This window comes from Pteropus vampyrus, unplaced genomic scaffold (assembly GCF_000151845.1).
Source record: "Pteropus vampyrus isolate Shadow unplaced genomic scaffold, Pvam_2.0 Scaffold470, whole genome shotgun sequence".
NCBI classification, from domain to species: domain Eukaryota; kingdom Metazoa; phylum Chordata; class Mammalia; order Chiroptera; family Pteropodidae; genus Pteropus; species Pteropus vampyrus.
Window position 1 is genome coordinate 1,217,798 of NW_011889251.1, and position 26,510 is coordinate 1,244,307.

At 31.4% G+C, this 26,510-nt stretch overlaps 1 protein-coding gene across 5 annotated transcripts in view; it reads left to right on the plus strand.

The window, feature by feature from the left end:
• Window positions 1-26,510, plus strand: part of LOC105306972 (ankyrin repeat and KH domain-containing protein 1) — a 90,710-nt gene that overhangs the window by 19,511 nt on the left and 44,689 nt on the right. For 2 of the 5 annotated variants that reach the window (XM_011382298.2, XM_011382299.2), the window contains exons 2-11: window positions 1,818-1,971; window positions 5,730-5,886; window positions 6,928-7,075; window positions 7,777-7,924; window positions 9,377-9,610; window positions 11,850-11,944; window positions 14,232-14,469; window positions 14,632-14,823; window positions 15,775-15,884; window positions 25,274-25,330. In XM_011382298.2, coding sequence (XP_011380600.1) covers window positions 1,818-1,971; window positions 5,730-5,886; window positions 6,928-7,075; window positions 7,777-7,924; window positions 9,377-9,610; window positions 11,850-11,944; window positions 14,232-14,469; window positions 14,632-14,823; window positions 15,775-15,884; window positions 25,274-25,330 — 1,533 coding nt within the window. Of the gene's footprint in view, window positions 1-1,817; window positions 1,972-5,729; window positions 5,887-6,927; window positions 7,076-7,776; window positions 7,925-9,376; window positions 9,611-11,849; window positions 11,945-14,231; window positions 14,470-14,631; window positions 14,824-15,774; window positions 15,885-25,273; window positions 25,514-26,510 lie in introns of those variants that run through there. The other 3 variants (XM_011382301.2, XM_011382300.2, XM_011382302.2) reach the window with 3 other exon arrangements.

Below are 26,510 nucleotides of genomic sequence, written 5' to 3' on the forward strand. Positions count from 1 at the left end.
ACCACAGCAGACCAATGCCTTTTATAAAATGTTAACATCTAAACACCATCTTTAACAAAAAATTCCAGAATTTGGAATAATGGTTTTATCTTTAACAACTGGCAGGTATATGTATCTGCAAATACCTAATAATTTCCTGGGCTTGCAACAAGCTCTTTGTTGTACAAACAGTTACCTTTCAATATCATTTGACAACTAATAGTCTGCATTTATCTATTGGCATGGATCTAGAATGCCATCTTTGTAATTATATATTAGAGAAGCTGTGTTACTTAGTACATATCACTACGTACATAGTAATATGCACATGGCTCAATGTTATTAGATCTGAAGTTAAAGATTTATTTTGTAAAATTATAGTACATCACCAGATAAATTACATCCAAATCGTTTTAACTTTACTGTCTTTATTAGGATATCTTTATTTGGTGTCCATTGTGAAAACTGATGACCAACTAGCCAAATGTGCCAAATAATGTAGTCTAAATACTGTGATCCTTTGTTTATAAATTTGTGAGTTAGTATTGCCTAGTGGTTAAGAGCACAGACTATAGCTTTATGGCCTGGGTCTGAAACCTAGCTTTGCCACTTATTAGCTGTGTGACTTTGAAGAAGTACTTACTCTTTCTATTCCTGTTTTTCAACCTGTCTACAAATATGTTAACTTCCATGGTTATACATATTTATGTATTATAGACATATATGGGTATATAAATATGTACTCATGATTGTATGCATGAGTACCCATGCTCATGTTTACTTACATGTACATATATACTTTTAGCAAAATAAAGACCATACTGTTTTGAATCTTTTGGTGTTTTCACTTAATTTTATGAATACCTTCTCATGCCATTAAATTTATTTCAAAAACACTATGTTTAATGACTAGATAGTAGTTCATCCTGTGAATGTACAAACTATATTTCCCAAATTCCCTATTGTAGTTTATTTCCTCTTATTTTTGGAATTATAATTAATGCTGCAGTGAACATCCTTGCATATTTTTGTCTTGCTTTCAGGTCATTTTTTTAAAGGATAAATTCCTTAAAATGGAATTAGTAGGTCAAAGGGCATAAGGTTTTTAAAGCATTTCTATACACATTTCAAATTGCTTTCCAGAAAGGTTGTGCATATTTTATTTAAGAAAATTTTTTTAGAATTAACTATTTAAAATTACAGTGTTCTGTTTATTTTCATAAGTTGATTTTGCACATACCATATGTATAAAATATGTATCGAATACAAATATATTAAATACCAACTATTTTCAAGGTATTCTTAGGCCCAGAGGATAGAACAGTAAACAAATAGATATTGTTCTTTTTCTCATGGAGATTTCTTATCTATAGGACTCCAGGTATTTGGCAGTGGATTAAGTCTCTTTTTTTAATTAAAAAGTCATAGTAAATTAATTAGAAGAAAGGAAAAGCTGTGCCTCAATGACCGATCTATGGTATCTAGTCTTCTTACTGCCTAGTCCTGTATACATCCTCTTGGGAACATCCTCTTGGGAACTATGTTCATGTACTTGTTTCATTTTTTAAAGTACTGCTTTTCAGGCTCTGTGTTAGGCACAGAAGATTCCAGGTAACTTGAATCTGATGTGTCTGGGCTATACCTATAGTCAGGTCTCGAAGATAAGCAGAAAGTTGGGAGGCTCCCTTAAAGTCCCTTCCTACAGCCCCATATTTCTAAAATAATTTACCTGGTTATATTTAAATTCCAAATCAGAAGTTATATTACCTTAAACTGTAGTTATTCAAACAATAATTGAGATCGGTTTCATGGATATTGCATCTTTAATTCATAAACAGGTCGAATCATTTATTTTGGACCAAGAAGATCTGGATAACCCAGTGCTTAAAACAACGTCAGAGATATTCTTATCAAGTACTACAGAAGGAGCAGACTTGCGCACTGTGGATCCAGAGACACAGGCACGACTAGAAGCATTGTTAGAAGCAGCAGGTACTTTATTTTGTGTTTTTCTTTTTCATCTCTTGAAAAGTCTAGGTTGCTATACAAAGTTATACAAGATTACCCCCAAATTGTATAACATTATACAAAATTTGAAATCTCTGTAGTGTTATATTTTTTTCCTAAAGAAAATGTTCACATTTTATATTTAAATAATTCTTGGTTGAAAGTTTTCAATAAGTGATTTCTGGACTCAACACTAACATTTATAATAAGATATTAGATAATTAGCTAGTTATCAAGGAAAACTTATCTATTACCAATTACATTAAAAAAATAAAATGTGGGAGAAAAACATAGTTCATCAAATTGTGAATCTTTTAACTGATTTAGAGAACTGGCATGTGATTACTTACTCACTTTAGTCTATGTGTATCTTAATTATAGATTGCTATTTTTTACTTGGGAAACTTTAAAAAAAAAAATCAAACACAAAATTGGACCAGCTCTAGTCCAATACACCAAACTATGTCAACTTCTTGTTCTCAAGTGGCAGAAAAGAAAAATCTGTGATAAGCTTTCTCAAAATAATGTATACTTACCACTATTTTATATTGTACAACCTACTCGTTATTTGCTATTCAAAGTTTCCATTACACTGCAATGAAAAGCTTTTATCTCCTAAAATTGCGTTTTAAGAAGGAAGTTAACTTTTTCTGATCTTTGTATATTGCTTTTGAGATGTTCACTTTGTATGACACTCCTTTTATTGTTTAATATAAATATATGTGCACATTAAACACATATAAGAATTTAATCTGGAATTTACAGTTTATTTTTAAAATAGTGCCTAGAAACTTAATTAGGGGGCCGTATATATACCTTATGCCATGTTAAAGCCATTAAAATGTAAAAAGTACAAAATAAAGTTTTTTAAAGTATGGAAAATTTCACTCAGTTTCTGAGTACAGTTGATCATAGAACAACATTGGAAGGAGGTTTAGAAGAGCCAGCTCCCCCATACAGTCAAAAATCCACATATAACTTTGACTCCCCAAAAACTCATTGATTGCCCCTCAGTATCCGTGGGGTTTGGTTCCAGAACACCATGCAGATGCCAAAATCTGCAGATTCCAAAATCCACAGATGCTCAAGTTGGTATATAAAAAGGTGTAGGACAGATCCATGGATGTGACACCCAAGGATGTGAAGAGCCAACTGTATATTTACAGAAAAAAATCATGTATAAGTGGACCTGTGTAGTTCAAACCCATGTTGTTTAAGGGTCAACTGTGCTTTAATGAGCATATTAAAGATGGGTATTCAGAAAAATCATAGCAGCCTTTTAACACATTTCATATTGAAGAAAAAAACAGTGTTACATTTGACCACATAATGACTAGGAGAAAAGTAAGAGCTAAAAGAAATACATATTTTTAAATCATTCTTGGAAAAACATAAATAATTTATTAGGAATGTGTTTATTTGATATCATCTTGTTATTCCTTTAACTTTGTCCTGTTATGGAAAAGCACAGGTATGATTTGTAGCAGATTGACTTTTAGTCCTTTTAATGTCTTTTTGGAACTGATACATACTTAAAATTATATTGAACAAAATATTTAAGTATCCAGCAGAGACTTTAAGGTAAGACTAGTAATAAAAAAAAAAAGGTTTGATGTTCACATTAGTTAATTACATTGGGTGTCCCTCCCTTTTTGTCTTATTTCTTGTGAATCTCCTAGTTATGCTTTAGGGATATACAGTATAATATGTTTGAAATGGGCTTGAAATGGGAGTGACATGGCCACCCTCTAATTTTTTTTTCTTTCTGTGCTTTGGAATCTTATATTTTGCTTAGAGAGAAATGCGGAGAAAAGGTGTTTCTCTTCTCCCTGTCTTCTCTGGACTACTTACTTTCCTTTCCTTCTCCAGACCAAGTTTTTTTAGGGGTAGTGGTACATCTTTACTCTCCAGTTTAGGCCAACAGTTTACTCATGTTGTGAGTACTACTCCAGACTCCCAGTTTACGGTTTTAAATTCATTTTTTTCTGGGCACCTTATGAGTCTCACTCAGGACTGGCTCTTTCCTGGTGCATTAAGCATTTTTCTTTCCCCCTTTTCTCTTTAGGTTCATAGGTAAGTCTGGTATACACAGGAGGATACCTTAGAATTCCTTGTTTTTCATACCTATTATTAGAAAACCTTGAAAATCATGACTTTCTGGCTTCCAGGAGTTGTCAGAAACTGTTGAATTTAAATGTTTGTGTATTTCAACAATTTAAACTCCAGACATTGTTGAATATAATATTGTGTCCAAAGAAATTGTCAGATGTATTTTCAAATGATACGCTCTTTTCTAAGCTCTGTGCAAGTCACTTGCTTAATAAATTATTTTTGCGCTTCAGTATTTTCATTTGCTTTTGGAACATGGATGTTGTGTTGAGCCTATAACTTTTAAGAGGAATTTTTAAACACATGTTTGTGTTTTTAATTATGAGAACGTGTTAGGTATTACTAGACTTCTTAAAGAAGATGGAATTCTTAACATGATTTTAACTGAAAAAATGGAGCCGAAGATATCTTTTTCTTTAAGATTTTCTTTGAGAGTCATAGAGAAAATTAAGAATTAAAGCCATTTAAAAAATTTTTAAAAATTCTTTTCTAAATTATAAAATAGCTAAAGCTATATGAAATGTGTTAAATAGATTATAAAGCCTTCTCATTGTCAAGGTTTACATATACGTCTAGACTTTTTCTCTTGTAGTTATGTAAATACATGTATATGTTTGAATATACATAAGTTTTTTAAAAAATGAAGTAGGATCATATATAGAATATGTAATAATTTTCTTTTCTTCACATTATCATGGGCATCTTTCCACAACATGATATATTGATCTTTTTCCTTTTAAAGAGTAAGATAATATTTTGTTGTTTGGATGCACCATAATTTATTTTACCAATTAGTTATTGAGGGATATTTAGGTTATTTCCAATTTTTCCATTTCATAAATTATGCTGTAGTTTATATATATCTATAACTTCTCTTGCTTGTACGAGTATCTTTATAGGAAAAATTCAGCAGTAACGTGCAGTGATATTGTCAAAAATTTTCTGTTACAGTAGTGACTAATTCTTCACTGAATCTAGAGAAAAAGATTTATTGACAACTTGGACATCTGATAGTCCTACCAGACTATGGGCTCTGTAAGGACAGGAACTATGCCATATTCCTTTTTGCCTTCCTTGTATCTGGCACATCATAAGCACATAATAAATATTAATGATAAGAATAAATTTATTTTAATTTATGGTTCAGCTCTAGAAGATGGTTCTAAGTGGCTATTTAACCAAAGAAAGAAACTATTGGATTGTTTGTTTTAATGTTACAGGATATCCCCTCTATTACTACTGAAAATAGTACAGACAGATATAATTCTATACTAGAATTGTATGACTGTATACTTTGAAAGGAATTGTATGACTGTATACTTATTGTATGACTGTATACTTTGAAAGGAATCTCATTTATTTGCTACAATAACGTTTAAGTTATATTTGGAGTTAAGTAGAGGACAAATTAATATGTGCATTGTAAACATGGAAAGACTAAAATATAGGTGGTTCTATGATGGCCTTTTGATGTTAGTGGCAAATTCAAAATTACCAGCCTAATATTCTGACTATCGGCCTTATCTATGGGAACTATGCCATTTTTGCACTAGGTAATAGTGTTTAGAAATATAATTACAATTTGCACTTTTATTCTTTCCCTGCACTTCCTGATTGATTGACACGCAATGAAGGAATTGGCAAATTGTCAACTGCTGACGGTAAAGCTTTTGCAGATCCTGAAGTACTCCGGAGACTGACGTCCTCAGTAAGTTGTGCGCTGGATGAAGCTGCTGCTGCACTGACACGTATGAAAGCGGAAAATGGCCACAATGCAGGACAAATAGACACGTATGTATTGAATGACTTCCACTGGGTTTGAGACATTTTCTTGAGTGAATTTTGGAGAAGTAGCAAATTTTGGTTAAATATATCTTTTGAAGGGGCTTTAGCCAAATGGATATTGTATTTTAAGTTGATATATAAATGTATATATATGAATATAAAAATAGATATTATATTTTTATTCTTCTATTTTACTCATATTCATTGAGCTATCTTGTGGAATGTACTATACTAGAGTGTAAGAAATCCAAACTGGTTTCCATTTCTAAGGAAGTTACTTATTCTAACAGTTATAGTAGTAAACCCTGAACTGACTGGTTGGGTAATAATAAATGAAATGGATTTGCTAATGCAGTAATCTAGGTGCTTGCTACTCAAACATCGTTCATGGACTAGCAGCATCAGCATTACCTCAGAGCTTATTAGAAATGCATCTACTGAATCAGAATCTGCATTTTAAAAAAGGAACGTGAGTGATTTGTATGCACATTAAAGTTTGAGATTCACCGATTTTGTTAATCATTCTGCAGTAAAATTTTTACTTAGATTTTGACCTTCTGCTGTTACAAGGTAAAATTCTAAGCCATAGGATTATATCCCGAATGTCTTTGGGAGTCATTAACACTAGTAGAGTTTAAAAAGTTGTACATCCAGGGGTGGCTCCGTAGTGTAGTGGTTAGCATGTCTGCTTTACACACAGAAGGTCCTGGTTTTGAGCCCCAGGTGGAGCCATGGACCAAATCCCGGGTGCACCCTGCCCACTGAGTGCACTGAACCTGTACATCTAGTGCTTTAAAAAAGTTTAGTTAAAATTTAATATGACAATTTGTTAGGATGTTTTGAAAAATAAAAATGACTGCTATTTCATATTCTTTTATTTTTGCTTGGTTGACATACATGAATAAATATTAAAACAGATGATCATACAATTTTTTTCTTACTATATCAATACTTTTCTGTGTCTGACTATTAATATTTAATGTAATTTATCATCATAAGTCCCTCGGTCTTTCTGTGTTGGTTAATTGTTGACGATTTCATTTGCAGTCGCAGTTTGGCAGAAGCTTGTTCAGATGGGGATGTAAATGCTGTTCGTAAATTACTAGATGAAGGCAGAAGTGTAAATGAACATACAGAAGAAGGAGAAAGCCTGTTGTGTTTGGCTTGTTCAGCAGGGTATTATGAATTAGCACAAGTAAGCAGAAATAATCTTTAGTAATTAAAATTGTTGAAGGGTTTTGATGTTTTATTTTTATCATTAGTAAAAGAAATTATAATTAGAGACCTTTCCTTTTTTGGCCCTGGGTAAAATAGAAACTGATACATAATTAATTTTTTGCCTGTAAATACAACTAGGCATGATCCATTTTTCTACCATTTAGTCAAAACTAGTCCTAATGAATAAGAAACACATAAAAAAAAATATTTAAAACTTGCTTTAGAAATAATACACAACTATAGTAGAAAGTAATGATTTTTCATTTTGCCAGATTACCCCAATTTTAAAAAATTTTTTCCTTCTGTTAGAGCAATATTGGGAAATAGCCATGTGTTTACCAGTTAGTTTCTGTCTTGTGAGTATAGTTTTGCTGTACTCTTACTAGATAATCCCAGACATAACAGATTCTTTGACAAGAGTAGTTATAGTTTGTAATAGGATGGCTAATGTGATTATGTACTTTAAAGATTGATATATGTAATGGTATTATAAAATACAGCATCTAAACTGGTGTTTTGAGCAGTGAACACTGCCATATTTTCCCAAAGGTGATTATTTTTTTATTTTTCCTCACCCCCACTCTAAAAGAATATCTTCCCAGATACAGTATATTCTCTAGAAATACTATTAATGGTAAAAATTGATAATTTCTCTCTGTGTGTATATGTGTTTTAAAGGTATTACTTGCTATGCATGCTGATGTTGAAGATCGAGGGACTAAAGGAGACATAACTCCCCTAATGGCAGCATCCAGTGGAGGTTATCTAGATATTGTGAAGCTATTACTTCTTCACGATGCAAATGTCAACTCCCAGTCTGCAACAGGTATATAGAAAATGATGTATGCGTTTGAGGAAAATAAGTTGATATAATTAATTATAATGTGAGAGATAAAAATTTGATTCTTAGGAAAAACCAGTTGTAAACCTACAGAAAAATCTTAGCCTTTGTTTAGAATCTCTGAATAAAATATAGATTAATTTGATATCTTCAAAAGTCTTTAAAACATACTTAACTTCTATTTGATCAAGATCAACAATTTTTCTGTGGAGCACAGTTTTTTTTTCTGCCATAATGATATGTAATGTGTGAAGAGGCAAAATTATGAACTATATCTCTTACAATACTTTATCTCATTTAAATACAACTCCCTTGACTTTAGGTTATAGATTAACTTGAGAGTATTTACCCTATAGGGGTTTTCATGTCAAGTGTACTGAATGCATTTACTATTAAGATATTCTTGTGGCAGCATGAAAGCTACTCTAGTAAAGACCACTCTTTTATTTACTTATGTTTCCTAGATTTATAGACAGGCAGAGCTTTGGTTGTATGTCTTGAATTACAGGTATAGTTTTAGTAATGAGATTCCTTGCATTTAGTGAGGCAACTAAATGTTTTTTTAAAATATAGTAAATAATGAAAGCATATCAGTGTTCCATACTATTAAATATATGTTAAATGTATCCTAATTTATTTTTTAAATGAGCAAGCCTTCCTAGAAAGGATTCTAGGTCATTTCGCTGACCACATTGTCTTAGTTGTAGTAATATTAATGTGCATAACATCTGAGGTGGTTAAATGGTTGAATTCTGAACAAACTGGGTTCTGAAATGATAGGTTTGCTGAACCTTTAAAACAGCCTTCTTCAGTCTCATTCTGTTGGATGGTTAAAAAACCTCCCTACCCCCTTTAATAAATAAAAATTCTTGAAACAAAATCAAGAAAGAAATAACTAGGAAACTTTTTAAAGAAATTTTTCTTTTGAAGGAGTTATACTGAGGGGGATTTATATATATCTCACTGGGTCACATAAATATAGATGGTCTATATGTTTCAGAAGGAAAATATACCTAAAACAATGAATTATCTTATGAATAAATCTGTAAAGATAAAGGAGAGGTAAAAGAAAATGAAGAAATGAATATATATATATAGAAATGAAATGTTAAGTGTTTCTAAATTGTACAGTATCAAAAGATAAAGGAATAATTTTGAATGATACATTAGAATACTTTAGATAAAAATATGTTGAAAGTGATTTTTCAAGCTTATTTTACAAGCTAAGGAAATAGGAGAGAGGTAAATTGACCTGTTTATAATAAACCTTTTAATTAATAAAAAAATTAAGATGATGCTTCTAACCAATACAACAAAAAGTTTGAGATGATAGTTGTTTGGTTTATGTAAGAATGGAAGAGGTAGAACTAGAGCAGTAGCATAATCATAATTGTATCCATTTTATCATAATTTTGTATTTCTTTTGTTCTTTGTTAGGAAACACTGCATTAACTTATGCTTGTGCTGGAGGATTTGTTGACATTGTGAAAGTGCTACTTAATGAAGGTGCAAATATAGAAGATCATAATGAAAATGGACATACCCCCTTAATGGAAGCAGCCAGTGCAGGTCATGTAGAAGTTGCAAGAGTTCTTCTAGATCATGGAGCAGGCATCAACACTCATTCTAACGAATTCAAAGAAAGTGCTCTTACACTTGCATGCTACAAAGGTACTCGATATGTATGAAAATTTATGTTTTTTTATAACAACTTTGAATATTTGAGTACTTGAGTTAATTTTACATTGCTTATGTTTTCCCTGTGCTATAAAATTATCTAGCTTATAAGAGATTATATATAAAGTCCATTTTAGCCTGTATTTCCTAAAGTATAACTTCACAGTGTATGTTTTTTTTATTATTTTAATTCAAATTTATTCAATTAGCTATGAAGTCAACTCTTACTACAGATTTAGAGTTTCCATTCTTTAATGATTTTTGTTTCTTACGATTTTTCCAGCATTTATTTCAAAAATAATACACACTCAAATAATATAATAATCACAATGATACAGAAACCTGAAAAACACAAAATAATATAAAGAAAACTTTGTAATTACATGTAATGCTACTATCTAAAGATTTTTAAAGGATGTAAACAATATTGTAATGTATTTACTTCCAGTGTGTTTTTAAAGTATATTCATAAACAAATATATATATACAGGCATACCGCAGAGATATTGTGAGTTTGGTTCCAGACCACCGCTATAAAGCAAGTCTTGCAGTAAAGCAAGCTGTAATCTTGTTGAGGGAGGAGGGTCTTGCCTTTAATTTGTAAAAATTACAACATCTGCAAAGTGCAATAAAACAAGGAATGCCTGTATTTTTAAGTGGTCATACTCTTAACACTGTTTTACAGTCTGCTTCTTTTATTTAGCAGTGTATCGTGAACATTTTGCCACCTCAATATTTTTGTAATACAACTTTTGATGGTCACATAATGATATTTCGCTATTGCAGTTATTAGTGGATTTGGCTGTATATGCCTCAAAACCTAAATTAATAATGATCTGAACAAAAGAGAAGCCTTTTCTCTTTTATATAAAACAAGTCCAGGAGTAGGCTAAGATTAGTATAACAGTTCCATTGTTATCAAGATCTCAGCATTCTGTTTTTCTGCTTTACCATCCTAGTATGTGGTTTCTATATTCAAGGTTACCAAGATGGTAGCTATGGCCCTAACAATCCATATTCTAAGAAGGATGAAGAGGGCAAGGGCAAAATGGGGAGTGCCTTCCAATTTAGTAAGGTATCTTTAAGGAGTCTTCATAGAAGCTCTGTGTTATTGTTCCGACTTACATCTCATTGGCCACACATAGCAACAAGGGAGGCTGGGAAATGTAGTCTTTTAGTCATGCGTGTTGCCACTCAGATAAAATTAGAGTTCTGTTAAGGAACATTGAAAAATAGATAATTGAGTAGGGAACTAGCAGTCTCTGCCAAAAACATCAAATGGATGCACCATAATGGCCTATTGTTGGACACTTGAATTGTTCCCAGTTTTTCACTATTATTAAAAACACTGTGATAACGTCCTTGTGCAGACATCTTTGCCTAATCTCTGATTATTTCCTTAGGATAAATTCCTGGAAGTGGAATTGCTGGGTCAAAGGGTATGGACATTTTTAAGGCTTTTGATACATTTGCCAAATTGCCTTCTAGAAAGGTTGATCCAATTTATACTCCCACCAGCAGTGTTTGAGAGTGCCCTTTATCCCACCCTACACCCTCACCAACACTGGGTATTATCATTCTTTTTAATATTTGCCATTTTGATAGTAAAAAATGGTGTGTCATTTTAATTTGCATTTGTTTAATAGGAAGGTTTAATATTTTTTTCATCAGTTTAATATTCATTTGCATTCTTTTTCGAATTACCATTTTATGTCCTTCATTCATTTTTCTACTGGAGTGCTTTTCTTTTTCTTATTGACTATTAAGGCTTTTTATGTATTAAATGTATCAAGAGGGTTGAAATTATTTTGATGGAATTTTCTGTGCCTGTTCATTGCCACAGTGAGTTTATAGCTATTATTTTAAAAGCTGTTTTTCTGAAAAATGATCCAAACATGCTTTACCTGGCATTCTATTTTATTTCAGTGTTTTGATTTGATATAGTTTATATAGATTAAATGAAAGAAGAAGTATTATTGCTTTACTTAACTTGAATTATGTACTTTGGACTAATGTAATCTTTAAAACCTAGACCTTGACGAGAGCTTGCTTATTATATTGGACTGGCTTTGTAAAACTGTCATTGATTGATTTATTGAATACAATATAAGTTCTCTTAAAATTTTTGTATAGACATCTGAAAGAAAATATTCCCCATTTTAATACTTATGAATTACATTGATACTCAATTCTTTAGAAATATAGTTTTTAAATTTGTGGATTTTTTTTAAAGGCCATTTGGATATGGTTCGCTTTCTACTTGATGCTGGTGCAGATCAAGAGCACAAAACAGATGAGATGCACACTGCCTTAATGGAGGCTTGCATGGTAATTTCAAATTGCACTCACTTGAGATTTTATGGGAAGAAAAGATCATATGTGTATAGACTTTTAAGAATTATTAATTTTTTGGAAAAATATTTATTATGAGATCAGATTTTTAAAAAATTATACAATAGAGAGGGAAGGGGAAGTATATAATGTTTTTTTAACTTTTAATAGTAAATCCGTCAATGTAGGAAACAATACAGAAGGTAGGCTTGGCTATGTCATTTCCAACTCACTGATATACTTTTTATTTTCTTTATTTCCTTTATTGTGGTAACATACACAAACATAAAATTTACCACCTGAACCATTTTTAAGTGTATATTTCAGAGGTCATGTTTGCAACCATCACTACCATCTCTGTAACTCTTTATTTTGTAAAACTGAAACTATGCCCATTGAATAACAACTTCCCATTCCCTGCGCCCCGTCATCCCTTAGCAATCACCATTCTACTTTCTATCTACAATTTTGACTATTCTAAGTACCTCATGTAAGAAGAATCATACAGTATTTGTCTTTTTGTGGCTGGCTTGTTTCACTTAGCATAATGTGTCCTCAGGTTTCATCCATGTTGAAGTATGTGTCAGAATTTCCTCTTTTAAGGCGTCATAATATTTCATTGTATGTATATACCACATTTTGCTTATCTTTTCATTTATTGATGTACGCTTGGGTTGCTCCATGCTAAATGCTGCTAAGACCATAGGTGTACAAATATCTGTTTAAGTCCCTGCTTTCAGTTCTTTTGGGTATATACCAAAAAGTAGGATTGCTTGATCATATGGTAATTCTATTTTTAATATTTTGAGGAACCACCACCATACTGTTTTCCACAGTGGTTGTACCATTTTACTTTCCCTCCAACAGTGCATAAGCATTCCAATTTCTCCACATCCCACCAGCACTTGTTATTTTCTGCTTTTTTGATAGCAGCCATCCTAATAGTTGTGAGGTGGTATCTTGTAGTTTTGATTTGCATTTTCCTAATGATTACTGATGTTGAGCATCTTTTCATGTGCTTATTGGCCATTGTATATCTTCTTTGGAGAAATATCTATTCACATCCTTTGTCCATTCTTGAATCAGGTTGTTAGTTTTTTGTTATTGAGTTTTAGGAGTTCTATATATATTTTTGATGCTACTCTCATATCAGATATATAATGTGCAAATATTTTCTCCCATTCTGTGAACACTTATAAATCCTTATTTCCAATTAGAAATGTATTTCAAACACCAAATAACCTAATACAGTAATTTGGTTTAAATATATTTTACGTACACTGAAGAATTAGTAAAACTAAAATTTTAATGTAAAGTTATTTGTTTTTGGCATCATGTCAAAAGTGATTAAAGCTAAGCTAGTCATTTAGTTAAGTATAATGAAACTCTGGATGAATACTGAAATATAACATTTAATTAAGGCTTTTAAAATTCTTTAATGAAAGAATCACCCAACCTCATAAAACCTTATTTTTATATTCAGTTTTTACTTTTCATTAGCAGTATTTTGGTCATTTTTGAAATAAAGAACAACATAACATCTGATTTTATATGCCTACATAAAATTTTGAATTAAAGAATTTGAAATTAACGAAGGGTATTTATGGTGATGGAGGGATAGAATGCATACCCTCCATGAGAATGTTTTAGTTAATTGCCTTACTATCTATGCAAATGGGCCCATGGTAAAATTATTTACAAGCGAATAAGATATTTATTTTTACATCTTTGTAAAATTTTTTGCCTCACTGCAACAGGCTTGTGATGAGGAACAATATAGGATATCAGTCCACAGGGGTTTACCTTGGTGACATAATCCCAAGTGGTAATGACTTCACAGAATTTGTTGTGTTATTTTGTGCCTAGTCTTTGTTTCTTATATAGATCTAACACAGTTTCTACACTGAAACATTACATAAGTTTGATGGTATAGCTATATTTGACCTGGCAATAGTATAAACATTAATTATTTTGAGGTACTGTTAACTAGATTTTACAGTTTTTTGGACTTCAAAGAATGTGGAAATTCAAAATTATTTGGAATTGTAACTGTCATAAGACTGATTCTTTTGGAAAATTTTGGGCTTGCACAAAAGTAAGGTAAAATCATTTTAATAGATTTTTGATAAGACAGATCTCAAATTGCTCAGATAATATATATGCATTTAAGCTGCATCTTTTTTTCTTCTTTTCTATCTCTCCTCAATTTCTTGCTCCTCTTTTCCCACTTTAAAAACCTCAAAAAATTTTTCCTTCCTTTTGCTTTACTTCTGAAAATCTGCAGGATGGACATGTAGAGGTAGCACGTTTGCTTTTGGACAGTGGTGCTCAAGTGAACATGCCTGCAGATTCATTTGAGTCGCCGTTAACACTAGCTGCCTGTGGAGGACACGTTGAATTGGCAGCTCTACTTATTGAAAGGGGAGCAAATCTTGAAGAAGTTAATGATGAAGGATACACTCCCTTGATGGAAGCTGCTCGAGAAGGACACGAGGAGATGGTGGCACTACTTTTGGCACAAGGTAAAGTATTTTTTTTACATTGATGGTAAAGTAAATTATCAACACCCTGGAAGGAACCCCAGAAGCAGAGAAGATAAGAGATGATTATCACAATTAGAACAATTAATATCTTTATCATAAGTCTGTTGCAACTAATTTTATCTATTTTTATGCTTTCCCCAGGAGCAAATATAAATGCCCAGACAGAAGAAACCCAAGAAACTGCTCTGACCTTGGCTTGCTGTGGAGGATTTTCTGAAGTTGCAGACTTTCTGATTAAGGCAGGCGCTGATATAGAACTTGGCTGCTCTACGCCTCTGATGGAAGCTTCTCAGGAGGGACACCTGGAGTTGGTTAAATATTTACTGGCTGCTGGTATGTCGCTTTAAAAATGCCTTTTAGAAAAAGCTTTTATATTACTCTTACAACTTTAACAGTGAACCTTAACTTTTTCATTTCTACAAAAGTTGACAGACAGCTCTACAATTTAATTGCACTTCTTAGGCTCCTAAATCTCCAAAAATGTCATTTTTAAAAAAGTTTCTTATTGTTATTAATGTTTGCTTAGTGATTATAAGGCTTCTCATTGACCTCTCTCTATTGAATGGTTTGCGGCTTCTGGAAGGGAGAAGTTAGTTTGTCCTAGTCTCTGTTAATAAGAAGTGGGGATGACATAGAGATCATAATTTGGTACCCTTAAACCTGTTCATTTCTTGACATTTTTGAGTCTTTACAATGGTACTTGGAGACCACAATCTCAGCTAGAGTTGCTGTTTCTACTTGGTCTACCATTATGTCAAGACCTTTTTCGTTGGTCAGAGTTAGGAAATATTATTCTTCTTATAGATAAAATAAATCATGAGTTCATGTCAGTACTTCCAATTCAGAACCATTGGCTTTTTACTTCAACAATCTCATATTTTCTCTGAACCATGCCCAGAATTTCCCTTTTCACCAAAGGATTACTCATTTGATTTTTACCATACTATCCATAGAACTGTCTCAGAATATAATCCAGCATTACTACCAATATGATTTCTGAAAACTCTTTGACATTTTTTGGTTTTGCAGCTCTTTTGTTTCTTAGGGTATATCTTACTGGAAATGTGTAGGCAAATTTTACTGTTTTAAAATTATTTGGTATAGTTCCTTTCTGTATGGCTAAAAACATTTTTATAAAGCATATTTAAAGGAAAATTAGGACATTAAAATATATACTAATATTTTCATACTTTGGGTTTATCAGTTTCACAAAATTGTAAAATTAAACTTTCTGATGTAATTTTATAATGCCCAAAGTAAATGTATGGTTTTTTTGTGTGCTAGGTGCTAATGTTCATGCTACAACAGCAACAGGAGACACAGCCTTAACCTATGCTTGTGAAAATGGACATACAGATGTTGCAGATGTTCTTCTTCAAGCAGGGGCTGATTTAGTAAGATATTTTTAATTTCGAATCTCTGTGATAATATTCATTTATTTTTAACATTGAGAAAACACTAGTAAAGAAGATCTATAGTTTGCATGCTTTGCTATTTGTTCTAGTTTTGTTGAATTTATTAAATGTATTTTAGAACACTTTATTTTTAATGGGCATACTATTTCATTTCCTAGGTAAAACTATTTGTTTCTTTCTCTCACCCAATCCCATTTGGCATTCCTGAACTTTTTAAACTGCCCTTTATTAGACATACCTTAAATTCAATGATATGCTTACAAAATAGAATAATCTGTCAAATCACGATGAGTGATTTCTTTTGTTTCTCTAGAAACAAAACTGATATCATCTTCTTAATGATATTATTAAAGCATTCTATTATCTTTCTGTTTTTAGTATTTTCTGCTTTGGATTTTCAAAATTTCAAATTAGCTGGCAGATTCATATATGTAATATTCCTTACAACTTAGGGAAATTGTAAATCATATCCTACTTAAAGGTTCATGCTTCTTGCTGAAATGTGTGCTTTGATTTATTTTTATTTTGTGAGAGTGCTTTAAACTGCTTTCTAGAGTAACTCCCAGAATTCCCTTATACATTTCATAAAAATTTATGAGACACGATATAATGAATCCATTTTAATAGCTTCAGTTATTTGGAAAAAACTACAGGCATTGCCTTTTAAACCATTTCCAATAACAGACATTCCCAAATAGATGCCTGAGGACATTGTTAGAAAATAATTATTGACTAAAGTAAATGTATAGTATATGTCACTTATTATCATTTCTATGAATTCTAAATATTATGACGATAATACTAGCATTCATTCTCATTAATTAGGATCTTCCCCATTAGTTAGAATTTCTGAGGTGTACTTTTTTATTTGAGAATTATGACAGAGAGATGTGTTAAGTAGATCTTGATCTTCTGCCTTCTTTCTATATCTTTTTTCTTTTTTAGAGTTGCTTTGGGTCACCTATAAAAATGAAAAATTAAAGTATTTCATCACTTGAAATAAAGAAATCAGGTAGAGCATTAAAGCTTAGATACTGTAAACGAAGTTTAATACTCTTATCCTCAGAATTCTTATCTGAATTTTTTCTTCCTTCTCCCATTTTTCTACAGCAAAGTTACTTTCTTAATGTGTTTGCTGAGAGTTCTTAGAAAAATCTTAAATAGGAAAAAAGAGGAAATGTCAGTTAAATGCATTCCAATATATAGCAAAACCTTAACTAATTTTGACCGAGTTACAAATCTAGTACGAAATATTTTCAAGTTTTTTATTTTTATAATCTTCTAGAATTATGCAGAGTGTTTATGATTAGAATTCCTTAGAAGAATTGCATTAAATGAACAGATAGAAAGATCTGAATTTACTGTACTATTTTACATTCAAAATATAAGATTTAAAAAATGACTCAGATAAATACATATCTTAATTAAATACGAAGGTAATACTGTTAACATAATTGTTTATTTTTCTATTTTGCAGTCTATCTTTTGCATTCATATTTACATATAATTATACTCTTAGTATAATATAGTTGTTTTCTATTTTTCCCCTGTGTTTTTTCATATTATAACATAGTCTCTATATTTATGTCTTGCATAATATTCCATCAAGTTGATGAACCATAATCATTCACTTATTATTGAACTTCTGACCTACTTTTTATTTTCTACTATTATAAATACTGTTAGATTTAATAACTTCATGGACATAACTTTTTTTTCTTCTTTCGAATGATTTTATATATTGATTTTAACATTTAAAAATATATTGCCTGTTCTGTGCTTTTGCACTCTATGGAGAGATATTTCAATTTTAGTATTAGTTCTTTTTCTAATTATATATTCTTTATAGAAAATGTAGAAAGTATAGGAAAGTCTAGTAAGTTTGATATTTAAAACCTATAAGTAAACTTGGTAATTTCAGGCTTTATTATCCAGAGAGGGATAAAAGACCTAGTCAAACACAAGTGATTGAAGCAGGCATATCATTCCCTAAATCCTGAGAAAAAGTAACTGATAATTCTTACTAGCTGAACCTAACAAGTCAGTAGCATCTTTCTTGTCCTTCAGTCTTTGCTACCACCCCCTAGTATCTATTTTAGACTATAGTAATTTCCTTCAGTGGTTTGCAGATGGAAAACTCTCCACTCCCATTGCATGGAGTGGAGATCTATTCCATTCCTGGCATCTCATAGGTGTGTTCTTGATATCTAGGTTTGCTAGTTCTTTGAGTTAAATACATGTTTTTGTAGGCTGGCTGAGAACCTTTATTATTTTGGAAACTGTTTTTACCCTCAGTTTTAAATAAGGATGTACAAGTAACTTTGGAACACAATCTGGACCAACCCTTATGCTTTATTAGATTTTAGAGATTAATTTTTGTCATAATTCAAGGTTTTGATATTATATTGTTTAAAAAAGAGCCTTAAAACTTGTTTCCTATTCTTTAACATGTTCTGCACCAGAATCAGTTAATATATTAATTGTGGTTTAAAAAAATTTAATGCAGCAGTTTAGCTTTTTTATATTGTTTCCTGAGATGAAACTGAGAAGTTTTATGGCTTCTCATCTAAATGTAGTATGTATAATTGAGAACTTAATAGAATTTTAAAAGAAATCTAGGAGTTTTCTTATTTATTGCTTTTAAAAAATTCACAGCCAGAACTGATGGCATACTAGAGCACTTTCAGATAGATCCTCAAAATATGAGCATCTTCCAATCTGAAACTTAGTTACTTGAAACTTCGCTTTTCTACTTTTAAAATATTTTAAATTAAAAATATTTATAGATGTTTCCAATTAAAAGCACACCGAATACCCATTGTATTTAGAGATTATGGATTATGTAGCTCATCTAACTTTTTATTAATTGCATAAATTTGAATAATCCATTATTTAAAACCTTTGCACTAGTTTAATACTCTTAAATAGACCACTTAAAATGTTCTTTTTGAAAAGTCAGTAATTAAATGAAATTAAAAATTGTTCATTAATTCCAGAGTTTTTTGAAAATTCTCTCTGTTTAACATTCAGAATCATTTTAACTAAAAGCATTGAACTTATTCTATAAATAGCTCTGAAAAAAAATGACCTAATTAATATCTTCTGTTATTTACATCTCTTGTTACCACCTTAATGGGAATCTTTGTATATTGAAATAAATATTATTCTTTTATGTGTTTTTTTCCTCTATATAGCATCTTTGTTTATTGGATTCAGGGTTTTTTGTTTTTTTTTTTTTTTTTAGTATTTGGTGTGATTACAGGTGTAGTATGATGTAAACGCGCTGTAAGAAAGTTTGTATTAAAACCATTAGTATTCTGTAGTACTTAAAATCTAAAAGAAATATTTAGGAAAAACAAACAAACTCTTTGGAAAAGTAATTATTTCTGAGAACAAGAGCTTTCATATTATCAGCCTCCCTACAAATTTATTACTGAACTGCTTTATCAGAAACAAGCAATAAGGACATTTAAAAACAAGTTGACAGACTCCCATAGTCTTTGAGCCACTGCTGTGGTGTCCTGTATTACCCTAGGCCATTTTCCCCAATTACCAGTCTTTAGACCAGAAGGCAAAGTTTTAATATTTCATACTTGCTCTCATCTCTATAGCATATTTCAGCTCAAGCACTTAGAGTTTGATTTCTTTTACCACAGTCTTCTAGCCCCGCTTCACTTTTAACTTCTCAGGTTCAAGGTAGAGAATTTTATGTAGTTAACTATTGAATAATACAATTTGGGTAATAAAACACTACTTTCTTTTTTCTCTTGCTTGCTTTTAATTTCGACCTACTTTGTTGTGTGTTTTCCTGGTTTCCATGCCCAGCATTTTATTATTATAGACATGATCCTTGTGTATGAAAGACAACTATCAGTTGAGTTTCCAAAGGCCCTAATGATAGTAAGGATAGTATTTTTAGATGGCAACATTGTGTTGGCTAACATGTCAAGATGTTTCATTTGGTGAGTGTGTTTTCAAACCATTTTTGAAGATGGTAGAATCTTTCTCTTTACATCATGGCATATTAATTTCAGCATTAAAACTTTGATACATTTGTTAAGATAGAGGAAATATTTGTCATCTGTAGAATTTTCTTCACACGTATTTGCCAACAAAGCTAAAATTGGTATGGAAGATAGAGTGATATAGAAATCAGGTAAATAAGTATTTCTTGTCTCCAGCTCCTTGGCCTCTTATTTCTAGAAGAGGTATACCATAGTATAACTGATCAGTAGTTTTTGAACTCAAAGAGAATTTCCCATAATGAACATCTAACAGATATTAGAGAAGGTAAATACATACATTCAAGTTATGTTCTTATCAAGAGATTTTGTAGCCCAATTTAGCATTATGTAGGCCTGCATTTTTATTCAAAAGTAGACCTACTTAAAGGAAGAAATGCCTATGAAAGGCATCTCATAATCCTAGATCTGAATGGAGGTCTAATGAGTGACAAAGGCTACACTTAGTTGTTTAGAAAGAGCTGATGCACTGAACATTAGACAGGTCACTTAAATTTTTATCATTGCCATGAAATATCACTGATCTGTAAGCAAACATTTCCCTCAGTATTCCTATCTGTGAAATGAAATCTAGTATTATTTTCTGGACTATTTCATCAAGGTCATGTAAATATTCTTACTTTGGCTCTGCTAGGTGTTCTCGGCAAATCACTTAAATTTTCATAGGCTTCTCTTGGGTTTTTTCCCCTCCTTTTCATCCTTTTCCTTCTCTATTATTTATAAGGGGGTTGGGACCAGATGATTTTTAATGACCTAGCTTAAGAAATCTAATTTTATGACTTTTAAAGAACAAGTTAACCAACTACCTGTTTGGATGTGTTAGATGGACTAGATGTTCTTGAGTGTTGTTAGCTCAAGACTGTGTAAAGTGTTATGAGATCCTCAAAGAAAATGAATATTAGAAATATAAGTCATCATTACTAATAATGCGATAAGTGTTACATAATTATTCTATCCCTTAAAATCTTCCTGTATACTCGATGTATCTTAAATGACCCCAAACATTATTTTGAAAGTTATTTAAAATTAATAATTAGCAGATTTAGCTTATTATATAATATTTCATTGGTTATTTTAATAGAAAAAAGTTATTAGTCTTTAAAATATGCAGTTAATTTACTAAGGATACCCCAATAAAGAATAATCTGGCATTATAATGCTAAATTATTATCTCTTCCACTATCAGTCTTTTTGCTATCAATATTTTATCCTACTTAAATATCATCAAAGAAGTAGGAAGATTTTTCTTGACATTGATTTTGTCTTAAGTAAACTATTTCCTCTTCCCTTGTAGAATACTAAGGTTAGCCAAGAATGTAGTCCCTCCAGTTACCTTTGGAATTATTCAATTGTACATTTATTCTTTTCTGAAGTTAAAATTTATTTCAAGTAGCAGAATAAACTTGTGTTACATCATCTTTACATCTCATGTCTTCAAACTTATCAAAATTTCCTTTGTTTAGGATTGTTTTTTCAGCATGGATTTCAAGTATACATAAGAAATGTTCAGTGAAAAACAAAGAATTTAGAATGCCATTTTACTTTCAGATGTTTGTTACCTTGAAGATAGGGGTGGAAGTGAGAGAGGATACCATGCGAGATAGAATAGAGTTTCTTTCTTTATGCTCATAATGAATCTGCTTTAGATGAAACAGATCAGGGAAAATAAATAGGACCAACTTGAAGAAGTATAGTAGGCACACAGTGTTGTTAATTATGGAAGTTTTGCCATATTGAATAATAGTTGGTCCTATGTCAGTTAGTCATTTTCCTCATTATTGTGGCTAAACTTTTAACAGAATCTTAAAATTGCTTGAAAAAATATTTTTTTCTTATTTTTAAGTAGGTAATACCTTTACATGATTCAAAATTCACAAAGTAGTAAAATGTCCCATGGGCACCCAAGTTTTTTTCTCTATTGGTCATTAATGTTGTTTGTTTCTTGTATCCTTTCAGAGATGTTTTGTGTATATATGATGAAAAGTTAAATATATTGAAAGAACATTCTTATCAGTGTTTAATTCTTAATATAATTACCTATTGAAATAGAATTTTGGTTTTCAAAACACTGATTTTCTCTGTAGTGTTGACCATAGCTTTTCTAAGGGTTTATTATTTTTAACATTTTAATAAAAATTGAAGTACTTTTGCACTGAGGAAATTGGACCCTTTGAATATCTGACTGTGGTCTATCACTGATTTTCATCCATAACCATAAAGTAAGCTCTCTGACTCTCGTTGCTTTCCTTGGACTGTAGTATACTACTGCCAGCCAAATGAACTTTTGGGGGGCATTTTCTTGGACTAGTTGAGCAAATGGAAACATTAGCATCCTCTGTCTTATTCCTGGAATTTATTTCCTTAAAATGATATTCGATATGGACTTCCCTTAAAAGAAAGAACAAGATTTGAAGGATCAGTTTATCTATATTAAATCTTAATGAAACAGAAATGTTGACCAGGTCCTCTTTCATAAGATTGGTTTTTAATTTAAGCAATATCTTGAGTGTGCTTCTAGACATTTTTATACACCCACGCATAGTATATTCTATGTATGTGGGCTATATGTCTTTTTTTATACAAATGGATTTGTTACCCCATATTTTGTTCTGCAACTTTTTTTTAATTGTTTTTCTATGATAGTTCTTATAGATTTCTCATTCCTTTTCACAGGTACTCAGTGTTCTATATAACTTATTAACCAGTTATTTATTCATAAATATCTGGGTTATTACAGTTTTAAATATTACAAATGGTACTGCACTAAATATCATTAAGCACATTTACATATCTTTGCTACTTTTGTGAATATATCTACAGGGATAAATTCCTAGAAGTGAAATTGCTGGTTATCAAAGGATCCACATGTAAATTTTTGATAGCTGCTGCTGAATTGGTCAAAAATGCTGAACCAGTCTATACTTGTATTAACAATTGAGACCTCCTGATTCCACAGGTTCTCATTAACATGAATTAGATTTCTGTCTTTTTCTTACTTTCGTTTCTTTCCTTCCTTCCTTTCTAGATGGTTTAATTATCTAATCTTTGATCATGGTTTCTATGCTTGTTTTATCTAAAAAATCTCCCTATGTTCCAAGTAGCCCTATGAGCTGCTCATTAATCACTCCCATATAGCTTTAGTGAACTATATAAAACACAGGTATAAAGTTACTTTCTGGAAGAATATTCAGACATCATTTAAAAATGGAAATTTTGAAATATTTTGTTAATTTCTTTAAAGAACAGATTTATTTTTTACAAATCAAATATTCAGCCAATGTCTATTGACTTTATTCTGAAAGAGAAGATTAATGTGTCTTCCACAATAGGATTTTCAAGAGATATTTTTACAATATCATGGTTTTATAACATTTACATTCTGTTATATGACTATTTCTCATAATCGTTTAACTTGAACTGTACATTTAGGTGGATTCAGTCTTTACTATAGTTGTTCATATTATGTAGTTTCTATTTATTTATTATTTTCTTTTGCAATTCAACAGTTAGTCATATATATTTTGCATTGTATGTTCACCGCCCATAGTTAGATTTCTTTCTGTCACCACGTATTTGACCCCTTGTACCCCATCTACCTCCCCCCTTCCTATGTAGTTTCTTAATTCCTGAGTTTCTGAACTTCCCTAACCTTTGGCTGGCTGATAATGGTATTTTGACTTGAATTTATTCCCCTTCCCTGAAAAATAAAAAGGAAGTCACAAGTGCTTGCATTTTTGAGACTACTGTATGTTGTATTTATAAATTAATATTGTCATATAGAAAGTTATTGAATCACTTGTTTTTTTCCCCTCAAAATTCTAAGCCCTCTATTCTGTCTTGTAATATTGCATATTGCCAGAGCCTGCTAGAATATTCCCCATTATATGTAAATAACTTCTTATTTCCTCATGGATTATCCTAAGATTCTTTCATTATATATAAACCTCTGTGATTTCACCAGGATGTGTCTTGGTGTTTATTATTCTATCTTTCCTGGAAGATAGTGAGTGCTTCTTAACTGAAGATTTTTGCTGCTACTCTTCCTTCTCCTCCTTCAGTCTATTTCTATTATAGCTTCTAATACTTCTTTTTGTATTCTTTTTTTTTCTGAGATTTTTTAATCCATATATTGGCTCTCCCTATTAAGTATCATCTTTATGTATTTCATTTCTTTGTCCTTTTCCTCTACATTTCTTTGTCCTTTTCCTCTGCATTGTTTCTCTCTTAAGTCCATCCTCAGATCACTATTTTTTCTGTATACTTGTTAATGCTTCTAATACGGTTTTCGCGGTTTCATTATTACTTAGTTTCTTCAGCTCTTCCAAATCACTTTTAAATCTTCCTCTTGCTATTATATCACTTTGTCCAACTGGTTAAAGAGTTCATGTTCTCTTTAATTTATTTGAATATGTAGGGGAATATTTGACTAAAATTTTATTGTTTCCATTTTTGTAGGAACTTCTTAATAGGTTCTATGTTGGATACTTTGTGGTTTTCATTCACATTTGAATGGGGCTTCCTATTTGTTGAAAATAATATTGGGTTGGGGCAGGGAGAAGAAGCGAGCCTTAACAATCAGCTTCTTCAAATCATGTTGTCTCAAAATACTTCCTCACCAAATCTCTACCACAAGAGCATGCAGCTCTGCAGGGTAAGCACATCTCCCAGGTAGGAGGTAGGAGTGACTTAGAGCGAAATCTTCTCTGGGCTACACTTATTTTATTTGGAGAATTAATTAACTATGATCAATGACTGAAAATTTATTACTGTTTCCTCAACCATATCCCTGTCTCAACTTCAAGTATTTTCTCTGTCAAGAGTCTAGATCTAGAGAAAATACAGATATTCCATCTCTCAAGTTCTTTGAAAGCTCTCATTTTAGTTGCAAAATGTAAGCACTAAGTGCCTTTATAATTGGGGTGGGGGGAGTGCTACATTACTTTTTAATCATCTTACAGTATTTCCCTTAATTTTTCTTCCAACTTGTGATATTCCCAAATCGTTTGATTTATTTTCTTTGGTTAGATGTTAAAAGATATTGCTCTTGATTCTGTGGCTTTAGTTGTGTTTGGAGACAAAGGCACGAATTCAAATAATTCAGCAGAATTATATCTTCATGTTAAGCTTTATGTTGAAGTTATAGTGGTAGAGAACCACATTATCATACTTTAAAAAAATCGTTCTCTGCTCCTGAGATTACGGTCCCTACAGATGAGAATTTTTTTAGTTGAAGATCTTGAGTTAACAAAGTCCAGTATCTAAAGTACCAGTCACAAGGTCTTCATGGCCAAATGTGATCTTTATTTTTGGAATCAGATCCGTGAGTTCTTCTTTTTCCTTTCACAGGACAAGCAGGAGGACATGAAGACTATTTTGGAGGGCATAGATCCGGCCAAGCATCAGGTGAGGGTGGCCTTTGATGCTTGTAAGCTACTACATAAAGAATAGATGTTGTAGGTTACCAGAACCCTGGATATCTGAATTCCAGCCAAGAAGTTCCAGGACCCTGGTGGGTGACAAAGGAAATCCTCTTCAAATGAAAAAGAATATGAAGTTCTAATAAAAAGAGATTTACATTACTAGTAATTTGCTTCTTAGTATTCTTTTTATGTGGTATTCCTAAAAAATCTCTTAGGTGAAAATAGATTTTCTTACTCAGATAGTTCTTTTGTATTCTTTATTGGGTGAGTTAAGATACAAGAAAGTCTCAATTATAAAGTCCCTTGCATTTAGCTTGTTCATCAAAAATCTGAAACAGATTTAGGGTGATATTGGATTGTTTTTACATAATCTTTAGATAAACAAAAAAGTAGTTATTTACTATATTATTCAGGCCCTAATTTATATAAACTTAAAATTTTCTTCTTAAAATTGTCTCCTGTTACCACATTCTGAAATTGGTTTTTAAGAAGGTGAATACTTGTTCATAGGCAAACATTTCTTTTGAAAAAGTGTGTGGAATTTGTGCCTGATGGTGTTAAAAGTCAAGCAAAGTTAATATCTATTGTAATCCAAAAAGATTTGTTTAAATTCAGGAGCAGTGCTTAATTTATAATACAGAATAAATTGTGATTGGATCATAATTAATTCAGGCCATCTAAAATAAATTTTTCAGTATCAAGCCACTCTTAAATATAATGCTTATTAAGTATGTTTGTTATTGCCTTATTGAATAAGAAGTTGTTATAACATTCAACAAACTAAATTCATTTCACAAAATACTGTGTGAAAATATGAACTTTTATTCAGTTTGTGTCATATCTCAGGCTCTTATCAAAAATGTAAAGCTGAGTGTTATTTCAGATAAAATATTTCTTTCTCCCTGGATTTGTTAAAGGAAATGTGGTTATAAAACTTTTTTCTCTAACTGTAATTCTCAAAACTTGGTATACTTTTTTAAAATGAGGTTTGCGGCCCCACTTTCAGAGGTTCAGATTCAGCAGATCTGAAATGGGAGTCTGCATTTTAACTCATATCCAAGGAGATTCTGATGACCAGACTTCTATAGACCCCACTTTGAGACATTGCTAGAGCCTCTACAAACTAATCTGCATCAATGTTGAGTTCTGCTCTTTTTCCATCT